This window comes from Sinohyriopsis cumingii, chromosome 2 (genome assembly GCF_028554795.1).
Source record: "Sinohyriopsis cumingii isolate HCF-2022 chromosome 2, ASM2855479v2, whole genome shotgun sequence".
In the NCBI taxonomy this organism is placed as follows: Eukaryota; Metazoa; Mollusca; class Bivalvia; order Unionida; family Unionidae; genus Sinohyriopsis; species Sinohyriopsis cumingii.
In genome coordinates this window covers 59627224-59644951 of record NC_142962.1, presented here as the reverse complement: position 1 = coordinate 59644951, position 17728 = coordinate 59627224, and the positions used below count along the sequence as shown (strand labels likewise).

Sequence of the window (17728 nt, the reverse complement as noted above, 5' to 3'; positions counted from 1 at the left end):
GAAGTTCGATTGCTTTATCGATAGATGGAACGATTCGTGGCATCTATAGAGCTAGTCATGAAAGTACAAACTGGTAATTTGGATCAGAATTAGTACCACCTCGCATCAGACAATCATTTTGTTCAGCTCGATCAAGTATAAGTGTATGTTTGATACCACAAAAAAACATTATTGTAGTCTTGACAAAACCCGAATATTGTGCATCATTGTATTTGATTTGAGCTGGCAGTGAATTTTCGTCTTTTAGCATAACCTTCGTTGTACGCTATATTTCTAGTACTCATTGTTTTGTTTATAAACAGTATCATCTCAGTTGTAGTAGCACCAGCAGCTGGTGCAGTAATTCCAATAATATTACACACAGTAGTCAACAAAGCCCTTACAGCATTATCATCTGTATCTGCAGATTGTGTAGTAATTCTAACAGCTACAACGTTATTAATAAGAAAATTTCTTACAGAAACTAGATCAGCTGGAGCATCAGCTGAAATGGCATTAAAATAAATAAATTCATTTCAAAAGCTCTATTTCCAGTATCTTTAAACCACAGCATATCTGTTGCAACAGATCGTGAGTAGTCGTAGCTGAATGAAACTACTTTAAGAATAGTACTTGCTACTGGCAAATACATAGACATATCGTCTACAATTTGATTAGCTAGTTGATATCTAGCACTTTTGAACAATTTCCAACCGTTGTTCACGAGTGATGCTTGATTACCAGCAGCAATGTTACCACCTGCTGCAGTTATTACATTACCTCACACTTCAAGTACGACTTTGTGGGGCAGCAGAAACATACCTTCGTCACGTGTATAAAACTTTCTGATGCCCATCTTATTAGTCTCGTTTGAGTATGAGTCGAGGGACTCAATGCATTCAGATTCTGTTGTTGAGTTATCTGTTGTTATCTGCTCAGTCAGGTCAAGGTATTTTTGGATAGATATTTTGTATTTGTAATTGTTAGAAAAATCACGGTAGGTTGCAAAGCAATCTGTGCAAAGCATCCCACTCAAATACGACAACGTCAACAAACCTCTTTTTTATCAATGCTATAGCATTTTCTGATGTTATTGCTATTTCAGAAATTGCTTGTTTATATCTGCTGCCAAACTTTTATCAGCAATATTTTGTCCCACAGTAATACCTGCTGCGGAAAAAGCTTTTAACGATAACATCTCATGTTCTTATTCCAAATGTAAAATCATCACTGATGCTAGTTTTAACATTAGACGATACTAGTCCTATTTTGTATTGATCATCGCTATTAAGTTCGATAACAGGGTTATAAAATACAGAAGAGTTTTGTGTTGTCCGATGTTGTCTGAGATGAGTGAAGTAGTTACATTGCTGATTAAATTTTTATTTTATCTGATAGATACAACTCAGAGTGTTTTGTGATTAATAAATAAAATCAACACGAATTAATATGCCGCGATAAGATCACTATGTAAAATATAATATTCGTCTGATGAAAGATAGTTTGATCGCAAATTACCTAAAATATCAACAATTTCGTTGTCAATTTCTGTGCTCACATTTCCAGCTTCTTTCGATGAAATTAATAGCATAAGTCGATCAACTATTACAGCTTGAGAGTTATAGATCTTAACTCCGTAGCCTCCCTTTTCCTCTACTCGTATCTTATCAAGATCTCCTACAAGTGTACATACTTTTATTCTTCCATCGTTAAATCCTTTATTATATACTTAATGATCTTTATATAATGACCTGCAATAATGCCATTTCTATATTTTTCATTTACATTTCTTGCCTCCAGTGGATCAATTGATTCCATATCGTCAAGGCGCTTTCATTATTTGTTCTTATAGTTTCTATTTCTAATTGTTTAACGATTTCATTCCTTTCAACATCTTTCATTGTTTGAAATTGTATTACTAACACTGGTTCTCTAAATAATTCTTTATGGAATGTTATATACTCAGAATCATAAATTTCATACATTTTTTTGATTTTTTAACGTATCAATAAATTGTTGTCGTTGGTCCTCTTTGATTTGCTCTAATTGTGTTTTTCCTCATCTAATATTCTCTGCTCAGCAGTTTTTCGTATTATTTCTGTCTGGGTTTCAGGTTGTTTACCTTTTCCCTCAACAATTTGCAATACAGCTTTTCTCTGTCCTTCTTCAACAACAACAAGTAATCCTTTTCCCAAAAAATTTTTGCGATCTTCTGGTAAAACCGTTGCAGTTTCTTCTGTTGTTTGTTGTTGTCTACGACGTTCCTGCTAAACTTTTTCTTAAATGCGGCTCTTGTCGCAATTTTTTTTTAGAGCTTCTATTTGTTTCACGTCCATTTTTATAAGTATCTGTTAGATTAATTTTCACAATCTTGTCTATTCCACATCTAAACATGAGATTTCTATCGCGTGCAAGCGAATGAAAAAAAAAAAAAAGAATAGTGCTTTGTGATTGTATGGTATGTTTGGATTTATAAGTAATGCTATAGGCCTTACTTGAGTAATTTCTGCGCAAGTATAGTCAGTGTGACGTGCTTATCTCTGTCACTTGTTATCTTAATCAGTTCAAGATTGTAGACACAGTTGAAAATATGTGTTTAAGTGCAGTGTTTAGGTGTGAAGATGAGATTTATATGCACCTATTTTTTTATATAGATATTTATATTGTACATAACGGACGGATCAAGGTAAATTAGTTCTTTATAAAGTCAACTGAGACACCTCTTAACTTGTTGTTGTTATTATTATTATTATTTTTATTAAATTAGATACTACTACTACTACTATTACTACTACTACTAATAATAATAATAAATTTGCCTCACAGAAAGATAAAAAAAAAGAAAATAAACAAACAAACAGACAAACACAGAAACTTCGTCATTCTAGTCGTTGTTCTTGATGAAGTTAGTAATGGTGTGGGTGCTTTAATTTCCGGATTTAGTCCTTCTTTATTTCGCTTGTTTAAGATATACCAACTCACTTTTTGGACTGGTGTACAGCATTACCAGTTTTCACCTTAGGATAAGCAGTCTATTTGCCGAACATGTGTTGACGTTTTACTCATTCAACACATTGAGGATTATTATATCTCATTTCCTTTCATGGTAAAAGCTCATATCGCCGTTTAAAAAGTAGGCTTGCTTTTGTCAAAACCGTTTTTTTGTCGAATCTGTAGTGATGTACCTATAGTTGTATGCATTACAACCAGCCAAAAAAATGTCTAACCTATCAAAAAAAATCTAGGAGGCACTTATAGCTGCGTCGTTGATTATTTTCTTCGTTGAGAAGAACTTTGAAATCTTCCCTGTCATATTCCATCCGAGTTGCTCTCTTATGAGGAAAGGGCCATGTAGTCACCGATAAATGCATTTCCAGCCTGTGCTAGTTTGGAATATTGTTTACAATAACTACAAAACATATTTCCATTAAGTCAGTAAATTAAATCCAGGGATAATAATGAATCCAATGTGGCAAAAATGTCTCCGTATATTCGTTATATGGTATTTGACATTTTTTGCTGCCTCAGATTCAGGCTTATGCCTCTTTGTAGAAATACTTACCTCATACTCAGTTGCAGTCTTCCAATTTATCACTCCACTTTAATGTGAATTTTCCAAATCTTCCTTATTACTATCCTTGAGAAGAACTAATTTTGTCACACAGTAAATATCAGCTTTTCTGACAGCTGCTTCTAAAGTGATCACACCATAAGCTTTATCATTTAAATACAAACAGAAATGGCTAATTAATTAGCATAATTATTTTGCATCAAATGCAATATTGCGCATGGAAGTTAATCCTCAGTTTAATAATGAACATTAAAGAATCATTACTGTTCTTTAATCAGTTTATATAGGAAACCAACACTCATCTTGGTAAAGTCTGGCAACCACATATCCACCACATGAACCTACTTAGCATACTTCAGCATACCTCGACTACCTTTGCATTGCAACAAATTCAAATGTATGTCAACGGAGCATGAAAATGGGTCCATTTGCTAGCGTTGTATTTTCATTCCGCCAGGATAAAGAAGGCACAGTAAGGGGCCAGCCATTTAGTACGTACGCAGAAGTCTGGCAAAGCTTGACCCCTGCCCCTTCCCTGTACACATGCATACTTTTTTACACACCCACACCCTACCTGCGTATGTATGATTGATGCCCCACCTCCAAGTTCTATAGAACGGCATATTTTTAATCCGCGCAGAAACGATCAAAGATTAATAATATTGTTTAATAAAACAGTTCACGATCAAAGAAATAAGCTGCGTGACTTTAAAAAGTTTTTCTAGTGTCTGCTAAGATTCAAATGCCAGTTGAACCAAGTTGAAAAGGTTATGCATTAGACAAAGCATTATTGAGGTTTCACCCCCCCCCCCATTTCCTATGGGTACATACATTATCAGTAGAACCCCCCATACGCAAGCGTATGCATTTGGGTCATAAATTAGTGGAAGAGTGTCTATATAGGTGGCCAAGTGTGTGAGATATTCCTGAAACTTTGACTACTCATTCCAATGTCAACCAACACTGGAACAGGTTATACAAGGCTGTTATTTGGATAGTAAGACATAGCACTAAAACAAACACATGTGCTATGTCTTACATTGTAGGACAGCAGTGACCACCAATGGCAGTAGGTGTGATACAGGATGTAAATGTATGAATGGAAAGGCAAAATTCAAGCTTTTTATATGCCCCAAGGGCATGAATGGCCAGATAGAAGTAAATAAAGTTATTAAAGCACACTGAATTGCCTTATTTGTTAAAATAGGAAGCAAGGCACTTATTCTGGACTAGTGACTTGAAAAAATGTACTTGTCTGACTTTGAAATGAGTAGTCCAGGACTTCTGGCTATGATATTTGATCTGGCTATGATATTTGATCAGTCTTGCTATGGTTTTCTCTAAAAGATTTTATGATATCTAGTTGGCTCTATATAAAAATTGTACCAATCTGACTTCCAATAAGGCCACCATCTTGAAAATCTTGTTATTACTACATGTACTTCTAATAAAGGGAGAGTTGTATTGATATGGGGTTTTAACCGGAAGTCATCGTACAATGTCTAGTCTTGAAAATGGTTCCACCTTGACATCCAGTTTTTGTTGCTGCTTCTTCAGAATGGATTGTCATATCAACATGGCCTAAAAGACTTTCTATGATGTCTAGTTGGTCCGGATGAAAATAGTGCTGAGCTTAAGGCCACTATGGCAGCCATCTTGAAAATCTTGTTATTGATTCTCTTCTGGAGTTATGTGTACATTTGGCTTAAACTAGAAAATTTATTATGATCACTACTTGGTCTTAAATATAAATTGTGCTGATCTGATTATCATTATGGCCACCACAGTAGCTATTATGAAACTCACATACCTACTCCTCCTAAATGGAAGGTTATATTGATATAGATTTTTTCACTATCATATTTATAACATCTATTTGGTCATAAATGAAAATACTGCTAATCTGACCTCAATGTACATATTGGAAATCTTGTCATTAGTTCTCCTGAATGGACGGTAATGCCAGTATTGGGTTATTGTCAAAAGTCTTTCCTTGGTGTTGTATTTAATGAAATGATTCTGATCTTAAATCAAGTATGGCTGCTGCAGTGGCTAATTTGGAAATCGTATTATTAGAGATATAGAAGAGATGGTTTTAACACTTGGCAGTTAAAAAGAAGAAATGATTTTATCACATTTCATGTATTTTTTTTGTACCCATTAATTTTTTGTACACAATCTTGCTATCAAATAATAATTATTTAAATGTATCATATTTTTTTTACATAGCACTTTCTATTTGTTGAAAAATCCTTTTAATTGTTGTACAAAAAACTTCTACTAAAAGATTTATGTTTGCAAAAAAGATCAAAAATACCATATTACCATTTTCTTTTTGCAAAAATTATTTTGAATATAATCATGATCATATACAATTAGGTAGGTTTTGTATTATTGTTTAACCTCATATTCTGATGTATTAAAATTGGGAAAATTCCCATTTCAAATGGCATGGAAAATATGCCAAGGTAGGATTTAGATACATCCAATGAAGAAAGTATTGTTTTGATAAGTACATGATATAAAAACTGATTAACTTTGGGTAAGTTCTTTAGTGAGGCATCAAATAATGAAACAAATATTTAAGAAATAAAAGAATCACCATTTATGATCTCGCAGAAAGATCATTTATCTTTTCATTCATTAATTTTTAACCACTTGTTTTTGTTTTTTACTTGAAAAATCAAGAAGAGAAGTTTGTATTTCAAATGACTTTGAAAAAATACAGATGTATGATATGTCAAACTACCAGTTTATTTTTTCCTGAGCATATGTTTGATATAATATATAATCCCAAATGAAAAACAACTATTTGTTGCTGTAATTAAAACGTGTCTGACTGTTTGATAACTTTGTGTAAATTTGTAATTGTTTCATTGAATAATAAAACAGGAGGTTAAGAAATCAAATAATCAACATTTGTAATTCATTTATTCATTTAATTCTTTTATTACTTTTTAACAATATATTTTGATGTTTTCTTTGTTTGAATCAAGAAGAAAAGTTCGCATTTCAAATGGCTTGGAAAAATCAATGTAAAGTATACATATGTCTAACTACAATGTGCAGGCAGGTCACTGAACAGTTCGTTCTTTTATTTCTTTTTTAACCAAGTATTTTGATTATTTATTTGAAAAATACCAATGTATGATATAGATATGTGAAACTACAAATAGTTTTTGCTGAAAATATGTTTTATATAATACAAAATAAAAAACATAACTGTTTGTTGCTTCAAATAAAATTAACCTGACATTTTTTAACATTGCAATGAATAATGAAATGGGAGATCAAGATATAAAGATTTAATCACCATTTATAATCGTACAGAAAGGCCTTTAATAATCTCTTGTTGAAATGGCAGTTTTTCTATTCTACTCTCATTCGTGGATCCACCCTTATTTATATTCTTTACTGGTTAGAAAATACAATGAGTGATGTATAAACTCTCTTATTGTCAGTACAATATCTGCTGGTGTTTCTTAGCAACTGGACAAAGGCCTTTACAGAACATATCCTTAAATATTATTGTTAATTAGTTCTATTTATTAAGTCCATCACCATAACAAAACACAAAAAGTATTTTAGAATAAGCTCAGAAGCCATTTGATGTTTTCTTATCCAACAAAAATTATATCTCCATATATGCCAAAGTGAAGATCACAGACCATTGGTCAACTAGTCTTATTGTTTCATTATAGTCATACAAACAAAATATAAAAGCCTTGTCATTTTCAATCATAAATTTGAAAGTCACTGACTCTGTTAAATCAATTTGTATATGTATTCTCTGTTAAGTGCTTGTACTTGTTTAACTTGGTTATAATTAACATTATTATTGTGAATATATTCTGCGATACACCCCCTATTGTTATCTTTGTTGGTGAGTACAAATAACAATGATGCATATGATCACTTGTCCTTCAACATCTGTATGGACAATGTCCTTGATAACACATTGACAGATTTTCATTTCCGTAAGATAGCCTCATTTCCCTATCAGTAGCCCTGCTGATTTGACCTCTTCTGTCAAATTTTGCCCTGTATTTGGTTTCAACTGGAATAACTTGACCAAATTTCTAAGCATATTTAATTAGCATGTAAATAACTGCATAGCCATGTGGTTGTTGCAATAATATTGTAATTAAAACAAGAATGAATCGTTGATTTGAGGAGTTAATTGATAATGGATTATAGTAGTGTTCTGGTACATGAGGAAGCTCACAATCATCGGATAACTGAAGATGCAGATTACAATTGACCTGTGACCTCTCTTTCTAGAAGCTACAGATAAAAACCACCTTGAATAAATAGTCTTGCACACTGACCCAACGTTGTTTTATCTCTGTTGCTCTCTCTCGTACACACACAAACTCATTAACTGAAAACAATTTTTTTCACGTTCTTTTATTGTTTATTGTAATTTGATAATGAGGTCACTGTTGCTGTAAGGTTACAAGTTGCACTTAATTTCTGGACAACATGGGTTGATATCATTGCATACAAATATACTGATAACTAATACCATAACTAATACATGTTCAGACCATCTTAATCATTTTATCAACTGAACACAACATAACAGCTATAAAGTATGCTCTAAATGCAGATCAGCTTGCACACTGCAATATTTATAGTTTGCGACATTATCATTTCAGCAATTTCTCTGTCTGTCTGCCAGTCTGTCTTTCTGTTGTTCACTGATAACAACAAAAGTCTTTATAGTACTTTTATTTTTATTGTAATTGGATTCTTGAGTTGAGAGCAGAATGAGACAAAATTTGTACCTTTATTCTGTATGTTAGTACTGCTAGGTTGTCGAGTATCATGTGTTCCGTAGACCTTTTTGGATATGATCTCTTTATTCTTTTTGTACATGGTCAGTACCACTAAATAATAATTATTTATTTTACATAAAAGTTTTTGTACTCTAAAAATTAATAATCATTTTTTTGTGTACAAAAAATTATATGAATAAGGTACATTAAATTCCTGGTAAAGAATCTATCCCTTTCAGAATATCTTTTTTAACATTCTTTTCCTTCTATTTTTAAATTTCAGTTATAATTTGATGTCATTATTTACAAACAAGAACATATACGTTAGAATAGAAATTGTTAGGTAGTCTGTGTGATAGTTCCTGTTCTTACAGTTACCCATGTACAAGAAATATTTGAAAAAATAACTTCTAATCACACCGCCAATAACACTGTCTTGTAGCTTTTGTAAACTTCTTTTATGCAAATGCATGGTCTAATATCTTGAATATACTAAAGTCAAAATGCCAAGATATATTTTGCACAAAATTATTAAAATTAAACAGTAAAATAATTTAAAGAGAGCATGCTGTATTAAATGTTGCAGCATGAAAGTGGTTACATAAATGTTTTCTTTCAGTGTGAATCTAGTTATATTTGTATTTGGCTCTTTGTCAGACTAATAGGCTTTTGAATACCTCTGTTGTGTTTGGTAAATATTTATAACTTTTTATGGAAATTATAATTATGTATGGTGTACATCTTAGTATGGGTTTATTTCTTCCAGAATAAAAACTTTTTTTGACATGGGGCGCAAGAATAAGCACAAACAGAAGTCACAGTCAACCAAAGCATCAGCAGTGCCAGAGACAAAGGAGCTGCCAAAATCTGCTAAAAAGGAAATCCAAGACCATGTGAAAAGTCTTCTCGAAAGTAATGGCATAGTTTCTTCTCATTTTCTCCTTAATTTTTATTGACATAATGTACTCTTAAAAACCAGGATCACTGCTTTTACTTAGTGAAATCCATTTTCCATTCCTTCATGGAGGGGTAACTTTCTGGCCTAACATTTAATCCTGATCTTAAACTCTAAATATGTTTTCGTGTACATTTTTATGAAAATGTTCTTACCTGTGGTTGTTTGGAAAGTGCCAGTGACAACATATACTTGCATTGCTGATCAGATTTTACAAATGTTTGCAATTAGTTGGCAGAAACACTTGGTCTGTAAACCTTACTCCATACTTTTGTCATGTAGATTAATGTAAATTGTTCTTTTCCTTGGCAATGTTTCTTGTGCTACTTTCATGATTATTGATTGGGCCTTAAAGAAAAAATCTTTGTTTCTGTTTTTCAGAGCAACAGTTTTTTTTCTCCTTCTGATTGTATAAATTTTTCTGATCTTGAAATAATTAATTCCCAGTCCTCTGAATTACTGATTTTGCAAATGCTGTAACCAGTTAAGATTTAATTTTATTCATAGGAAACAGTATTAGACGTTAGACACCATGCTACTATTTCTCATAATATTATTAAGCTCCTACTGGACATAGACTAGAAGGCTGTCTTTGTATGCTGTTTACTAATCGTTGAGAGTTTCAGATCTAGCAAGCCATATCGGACACATGTAAATAATTTAAGTAATTGTATAGAGTACATGTTTTATAACATTGTGTACAGGGGTGACTGTTGCTGGGAAAAAATTCAGTATATTGCAATACAGCATGACAGCATTTATGATTCTAATGTTAATTTTGCTTATTTTGTACTTTAATAATGAGCAGTTTCCTTGCTTATATCAATGATTTAGCAAATAATAAACAAGTCAACATGAGTGAAAACTTTTACTGGCAGGAAACAAAACTTTGATGAGGAGTTGTGGTATTATTTTGCCAGATCAGAAAGGTACACAATACAGCATTCCATTCTAGGGCAGCTTAACACCCACTACAGTCCATGTGCTCTTTTTTGATTACCAGAATTAACAGTAGATTCCACTGGAGAAAACATTTTTTTTGTGCTTGATAATGCTTTGAATAAACATAAGTTGGCAGAACTGTATGGGGGTTTTCAGCTGATACTGCATCAGTGATGACTGGAATTCATAAAGGAGTTGCATTCTATATTTTGAAAATTGTCTCCATCATTGTACATGTCAGGTTGTCCCTGTCATATGATGCACCATACTGCAGGAAAAGCTGCTGATAAATTAGAAGGAGAACTCCTGAAGTATCAAGTTGGCACTCTACCTGACAATTTACTTCATGTGGACAGAGTTGATGTGCAATGGCAGCTTATTTCCCAGCTAAAAGATCCAATAACTGGAAGATATATATTTCCTCTTCTTTGTCAGGTTATGAAAGGAATATGGGTTCTTTACCATTCTAATGCTGACTGTGAGAGATTGTTCAGTATTGTTAAAAAAGATAAAACTGAATTCAGATCCAGGCTCTGTAACCCAGCACTTGGTTGTCTACTGGTGTACAAAACATTCATAATCTCAGCTGGTACAAAGTGTTTTGAAATGCAGTATGAGAGACTGTTGCTTTTTAAAGCTCAAAGTGCTATATATAAAAAATTGAAGCAGTAATTGATATTAAAAGACCAGAAGGGGTAAATAATATGTATACTTTAGATGTGAAGGGACATGTGAGATTTTATGTCCTCTTTGACTTTTAAATACATATCTGGGATAATTTTCTCAGAGAAATTGTCTAGATGGTACAACAAATTGTGGATCAAGCACAGATGCCATGTTTAAGACTCCCTTTCTTGCTACAGCATTGTATTGATGCAAGTCATGAATAATGAAACTGGCAATGTCATAAATGATATCTGTGGCTCTTTATGATGTTGATTTATATTTAGTTCGGGTACTCACAATCATTGGTTGCTGACTGGTAATGTTCGGTGTGTCTTTAATGGAACCTTTGACTGTTGTGTCAGGGATTGTCTCATGTTGCACAGTAATGGTGGACTGCAAATGAATTGAGAGGTTTGTCATTCTATCCGCACATTTGATTTCAGTTTTTCACTTAATACACATAGTGACTGTTTTGTCCAGTGTGTTGGTGCCAAACTCCCTTCTTAGAGAAATATTATTCTCAATAGAACTGGTTGCTCTTGAGTTCTTAATGAGCTCATATTTAGAAGCTGCCATGTTGGTAACAATGCTGAGTCTAATGGAAGACAGTGGTCTGTTCAAAGTGAGTTCCGGATGGTATAGTGAAGGTGAATAAAAATCCTGGCATACAGGTATTTCTATACTCATATTGCAATATATGTTATTGGGCATTTTTTATCACAGTTTACAGGTATATCAGTATATCGTTATATCCTTAGTTGTTGAGTAAGTTTTTTTCCTCAAAATAATAAAATAATGTCATGCAACAATGGTTGACATTCAGTAAATGGAGGAGAAAAAATAAGTTAAAAAATCTTATTCCTACTGACCAGCCCATACTATGTTAGCATGAAAACTGAAGACACATATTACTTTTTATAGGCTTTTGTTGGGGTTCCATTTATGCATCTTAGTTAAACTGTCAGGGGGACATTTTTGATGTAACTCTGTTCAGTTATAATGATCTATGGGAATTTGTTAAATTTAGGGGGACACTAGCAGTTTGAGGTGGTAAAATATCTTTTGGGATTGCTTAAAGTGTGATATAGTACTACGCACTGATCTCGATGTTCTAGGCTCTAGGATAATATTGTTGACATAAGCAGCTGTCGAGATGAGTGTCATGGTATGGGGAAAGAAAAAATATAAATTTAGCATAAACATGTATGTGAAATTAGTTGGTATGGGTAACATTTCATCAGTGTGTAAGACCTACACTTGTGAAAATAAACAATTGAAAATTTAACTAAATGAAGGCAAAAGATAAAACCTGTTTGAAAAACACTTGTATATTGACAACTTACGTTTGTGTTACCTTTGCACTGTACTGTACAATCCACAGTCAGCCAACATGCCAGTAGTACGTGGCTGTATGTACATAAATAGGCCTGTACTGGGATTCTATTAGAGAAATAAAAATATTTTTGGAAACATCTGACGCAGCACAAGCAACATTTCTTCTAATCAAGATGAATACAAATCACGAAATGCATATTTATTTATTTGCAAGCATGAAAAAGAGTATAATTGTATGTTACAAAGTATATGAGTGTCTATACGTGCCATAAAAAAATAAATGGGGTCTTAAGAGAGCTCCAAAATGAAATATTTTTACGATTGATATTGAGATGCAAACACTAGTAAGGTCAAGATAGGAGTAATTGTTATTTGTTTTCAAAACTATATAGGTATTGGGCATGGTTTACAAATGTAGATAATAATTTAAACGTGTACCACATGCCTAGACCTTGAACATTAATTGTGTTACATGCTGTCTACAATAGCATGTGTTCACATGATTGAACAATAAATAGTCAGCTTTGATTATGATGCTGTAGGGTCTGCTGGGTGGAGTAGCAGGCACTTGTGTGTGTATTCTAGAGAAACCAAGGCTTAGATAGTCATATTGGCGTAATTGACATCAAAATAGGATGTTGATTTCAGATTCCAGCTTGAAAAAGATGTAATTTATATTACACATGCTGACTTGGAGTGAAATTAATCTCTAGGTTGGTCACTAATCATTATGTTACAGTCTCATGTGTTCATAGCTGTTCGTATTTTCCTACAAAGAAAAAGAAGAAACTCTGACCACTATCAGCTATAGCTTGCTTGGTTGAATTTTTATGTTTTGGTATAATATTATATGTTGTTCAAAAATCACAAGATATACCTAAGTATACAAGTCTCTTTCAGACAGGGTGTGTTTAGTCATGTATTTCTTTTCATAGGTTTATAGTTTGCAAATTCACAACTTGCATTTTCAAATATTAAATAAATCCCCAGGTTATTTAGTTTTTAAAGATGTGTAGTTTTTGAAGCTTATAGTCACTGTCATCATTAAAATGTTATTTTTTTCATGTTTCTTTTGCACAAATCAAATCATATTTTTACAGTATAGTGAGAAAAAAATAAATGTATGTGTCCTATTTCCAAGATTGTTTTATGTATCTTTTATCTCAAACATGAGTGAAAATAAAGATGGAGTTCTGTTGTTGTCTGCCTCTGACAATGTTGCAGACAGATCATCCTTTCCCTTACCTCACTATGGTTCTTTAACAAATAACTGTAAATATATTACTTTAGCTAAGAACACATGGGAGCAATGATTACAATTTTGACCATTTAGTCCAGCAAGGATGGTTTTGGAAGTTTTGAGGAAATGATATCAAAAATCAAAATTTGTGTTCTTTTTCTGTGTAAAATTTGAACTATGAACATAAAAGTTCACTTGCCCACCAATGATTGTTCTCTGAGACAGTTGGCCTTGGAAGTTTTCATCCCTGCAACATTTTTGATAATAAAGAACTTTAGTTTGTCAGTACATCTGCATCAAATGAGACATGTTTATGAAGAAGAGAACTTCATTTTACTTTGATAATAGATCACATATATTTTTAAAATTAATTCTTGCATACAAAACATTCTTTCCCAATCTTCTGTATTGTTTATATAGTTTTGGGGGAAAATATATGTTTTGTGAAAATATTTTAGTACAGATATCATGGTTTTGGCAGTAGTAAATGTATTCTTTCATGTGCCATTCTCTCTCATGAAATTCATTATGTTTTTTCCCACTGAAGTTAAGATGAAAATAAAATTGTTAGTTTTTGTCATGATGATGACCATGTATGTTTGTTGGATAAGAAAACATCATTTAGCCAAGACTGTAACCATTATCTTTCATTATTCCTTCTTTCCTCTTTGGTTATTGCAGTTAAGTTGAATTTGTTTTTTCTTCTTCTTCATTTGTGGTTGATTTAAAATATTGTAGTTAATATTCCATTCACATGTAGATAGAACTGTTTTGTCTCTCTCTTTCATGTGTATGTAATTAATACATTCACAGCAGATGATTTTTAAGTGTGGCATTAACCCACATTTTCATTAAACTTTGGTTAGTCTGCATTTGGGTGTTTCTATGTCCTGCTTGTATTTGTTTCATCAGCCCATTACATTTTAAGAGTCAAGAGCTGCATTTAAAGTTCAGAATGTTTGTTTGATAAAGAAATTGCCTGTGCAGCTTGCATTCATATTCACAAATTATCAGGTAAGTTATAAGTTATTGAAGCTGAATGTCTTTTCTTGCATCATAGAAACTTCTTTGTAAATGGCAATATGTAATAAAATGAAACAATTTGGTAATACTTGTATCTATTTTGCGGTTTTTTTCCTGTTTTAGAATATGTCACCATCATTAGATCTAATATGAAAACATTCTTTTCTCAGAATGCTCACAGCCACCAAGTTCAGGAGCCAAGGAATTTGGAGAATTTTTAGAAATCAGAGAAATGATTGAAAATATTAGAAAGCTTCAAACAGGTAAAGTATCTTTAGCGCAGGAAGTATTAGATTTTCACTTTCCTAGATTTTTGACACAGATTATTTTGTCCAGGATCAGCATTTTTGCAAATGCTGAGCATTATCACTGACAAATATTTCATTCATCGAGAAAGAGAAAAATTACTTTGAAGGATATCATTATATAAAAGCATACATGCCTGTAATATTTTCAAATCCCTAATAAATTCTCTTTGTAATTGGCCATTATTTAAAGCACACTTGTCTATGACTGGTATAGCATTTTGGATATCATTTGCTTTTGTATCTAGTCAGAGCTGCAGTGCAGATAACTAATTCAGTTTTGGCAGACCCACTGGAGGCAATAATAACATGAACAGAAAATAAATTTGCTATGAGTCTTATTGCTTGCCATAGAAGCAAATATAAAATTGTTTCCTTATGAATTTATTTTTTGTATCTCTAGATCAATGCCTGCCACCAACAAGAAGACCTGAGGCTTTCCCTGTTTTCATTTCCTGGTTGCAAGGCCATAGTGTTGACACAGAGAAAATTAGACTACATGAGTTTGAGGGTTATGGATATGGTTTGCAAGCCACTGCTGATTTAAAGGTGCATTATAACAATTAACTTTGACTTGTTCAGTAATATGATATTTCTATTGACCTTCATGAAAGGATAAGTATAATTGTATCTACATATTTTATAGTTATGCCTACCATGAGAAGTTTGTGTAATCTAGCACAATTACTTAGGATGGTGCCTGTTGAATGAGAAAATGAAAATGTGGCCTATATTTTTGAATGACCTCTCACATGGGTGATGAAATGGTAAAAATACACTATTTGGTGTTGTAAAAGGTAACCTGTAATCAAATAATGGCTTCAAGAGTGGGACCACTTTATTTAAACATTCAGTTAAAATGAAGCATGGCTTAAAATGAATGATATAAACGCCATACAGTGGCCTATATTATCAGTGGAGATAATTTACTAGTCTCAAATTGAAAATATTGAAAAAATGTGTGACCAAACTTTTGATAATTTCAGGTTTAAAGAAAGAATGCAAAGCAACTATCCTCAATTTTGTTTAATGAGTATGTGTTACTGGTCTTCACTCTGCATGCATGGCAGAAATATAATAGTAATTGTGATAATATTTGAAAGAAATGTTTTTTCAACTCCTTGGTACTGGTACATAAATTAAACAATAACTAGATTAAACACCGTCATTAATATCATGAACAAAAAGTACCAAGGATTCATTTGAACAATATGAAAAACTATTTATTTCATACTTTTTTTAACTGGAAATGAACACACATTAATGAGTGAGCGCACAAAGGAGGACAAGGGATATTCTTGTTGTTTATGCCTTCCAATATCTCTGATTATTCATACTTCTCCAGTGGCCTAGTGATTAGAGTGTCCACCTCAGATGCAGGATGTCGTGGGTTATAACCCCAACCGAGTCATAACAAAGACTTATAAAAATGGTACTTACAGCTGCCTTGCTAAGCACTCAGCATTAAGAGGTTAGTGTTAGGACTGGTCGGCCTGGTGTCAGGATAAAGTGACTGGGTGGGACATGCTTGCAGCATGATACCCTAATGCTAGACATCACTATAAACTGCCACACTGCAGACATTGTAATGATATGACTGAATTTTCTTTAAAGCTACATTAAAAATACAACATACACACACACGCACATATACACACACACACATCAGATTATCCAGACACCAGTATTCTCCTATTAGTTTGTCCATACAAAGTAGAAGAGAGCTATATTGGCATGTAGAAGCATATACATATGTACAGCCATTCTTCCTGGGTCTTAGGCAGCAGTTTGGAGTGGACCTTATGGCACCTACCTCCAGGAGAGGGTGCAAAAGAGCTTAGCTTTGTACATTAGTTGTAAAGTTTGGGTTAAGTTTAAGAATTTGGGTTTGGTTTTTGATACCCAGTGTGCATGCTGTTGTATTTGGAATTGTAAATCTTGAAGAGGGATGCATCTTCGCAAATATTAACTATTATCACCAAATAGGTCATTGTGACCCATATTTCATGCTTCAGTGACTTTGGTTATTTCGTTTTGTTTTGAGTTTATAAAGTTCTTTTCATGCTGGAATCATCAATCAAGATGATTGTTTGCATTTCTGTTAGAACCACACTGTGCAACACAAGGATTTCAGTGACCAGCATTTCACCATTTTATCACATGACCTCGTAATGTAGGTTATTTTCAATGTTGTTTACATAATAATATGTCAAAAAGCATGAAACTTAGTGAGGGATGAATCTTGATGAACACTACCGTCTTTTGAGAAGTAGGTAATTATGGCCTATATTCTATGCTTCACTGGCTAGAACTTTGTTGTTGTTGTTGTAGGGTTTAATGCCATTTCTCAGCACACGATAGGCTATACATGGCGGCCAGTATTAATGGTGGAGGAAGAACCCGGGAAAACCCCGGAAAGAACCACCGACCCACGAGAAGCTACTGGCAAGCTTTCTCACATACCCACATTGGCTGAATCTGAGACTCGAACCCACGCAGACAGAGGTGAGATGGCAGTGATCCATAATGGAGAACGCTTTAGACCACTCGGCCACTCGGGGCCCCGGCTAGAACTTTGAAATTAATGATAGTATACATCCAAACTACACAACCAAACCATTGAAAAAAAAGGAAGCTCACTTTGTCTTTCATCTTGACTGGATTTGGTTAGCTATTTTGTAATTAGGACTATGTTTTGGCATCTGTGACCTATATTTCATGCTTTAGTGACTTCGATGAAATTTATGCTTTAAGTTCATTTATTGGGTGCTGCTGTTGCTTAAATCATGTAACTCGATAATTGAATGCAACTATCTTAGTATCATACCCTTGCAACCAAAGGAGGTCACTGTGATGTACACATTATGCATTACTAACTTACATAATGCTTTTTACATTTAGCTCATGACCATATAATATTTTTCTATATGAAAT

General features: G+C 33.2%; 1 protein-coding gene across 2 annotated transcripts in view; it reads left to right on the top strand.

Moving 5' to 3' along the window:
* Positions 1 to 2980: 2980 nt before the first annotated feature.
* LOC149804985 (actin-histidine N-methyltransferase-like) overlaps positions 2981 to 17728 on the top strand; it is a 42751-nt gene continuing 28003 nt past the window's right edge. Inside the window, exons 1-4 of one of the 2 annotated variants that reach the window (XM_089946207.1) lie at positions 2981 to 3085; positions 9095 to 9240; positions 14660 to 14752; positions 15198 to 15343. In XM_089946207.1, the coding sequence (XP_089802333.1) occupies positions 9114 to 9240; positions 14660 to 14752; positions 15198 to 15343 (366 nt within the window). In that variant the 5' untranslated portion in view covers positions 2981 to 3085; positions 9095 to 9113. Of the gene's footprint in view, positions 3113 to 9094; positions 9241 to 14659; positions 14753 to 15197; positions 15344 to 17728 lie in introns of both variants that reach the window. The other variant, XM_089946217.1, reaches the window with a different exon arrangement.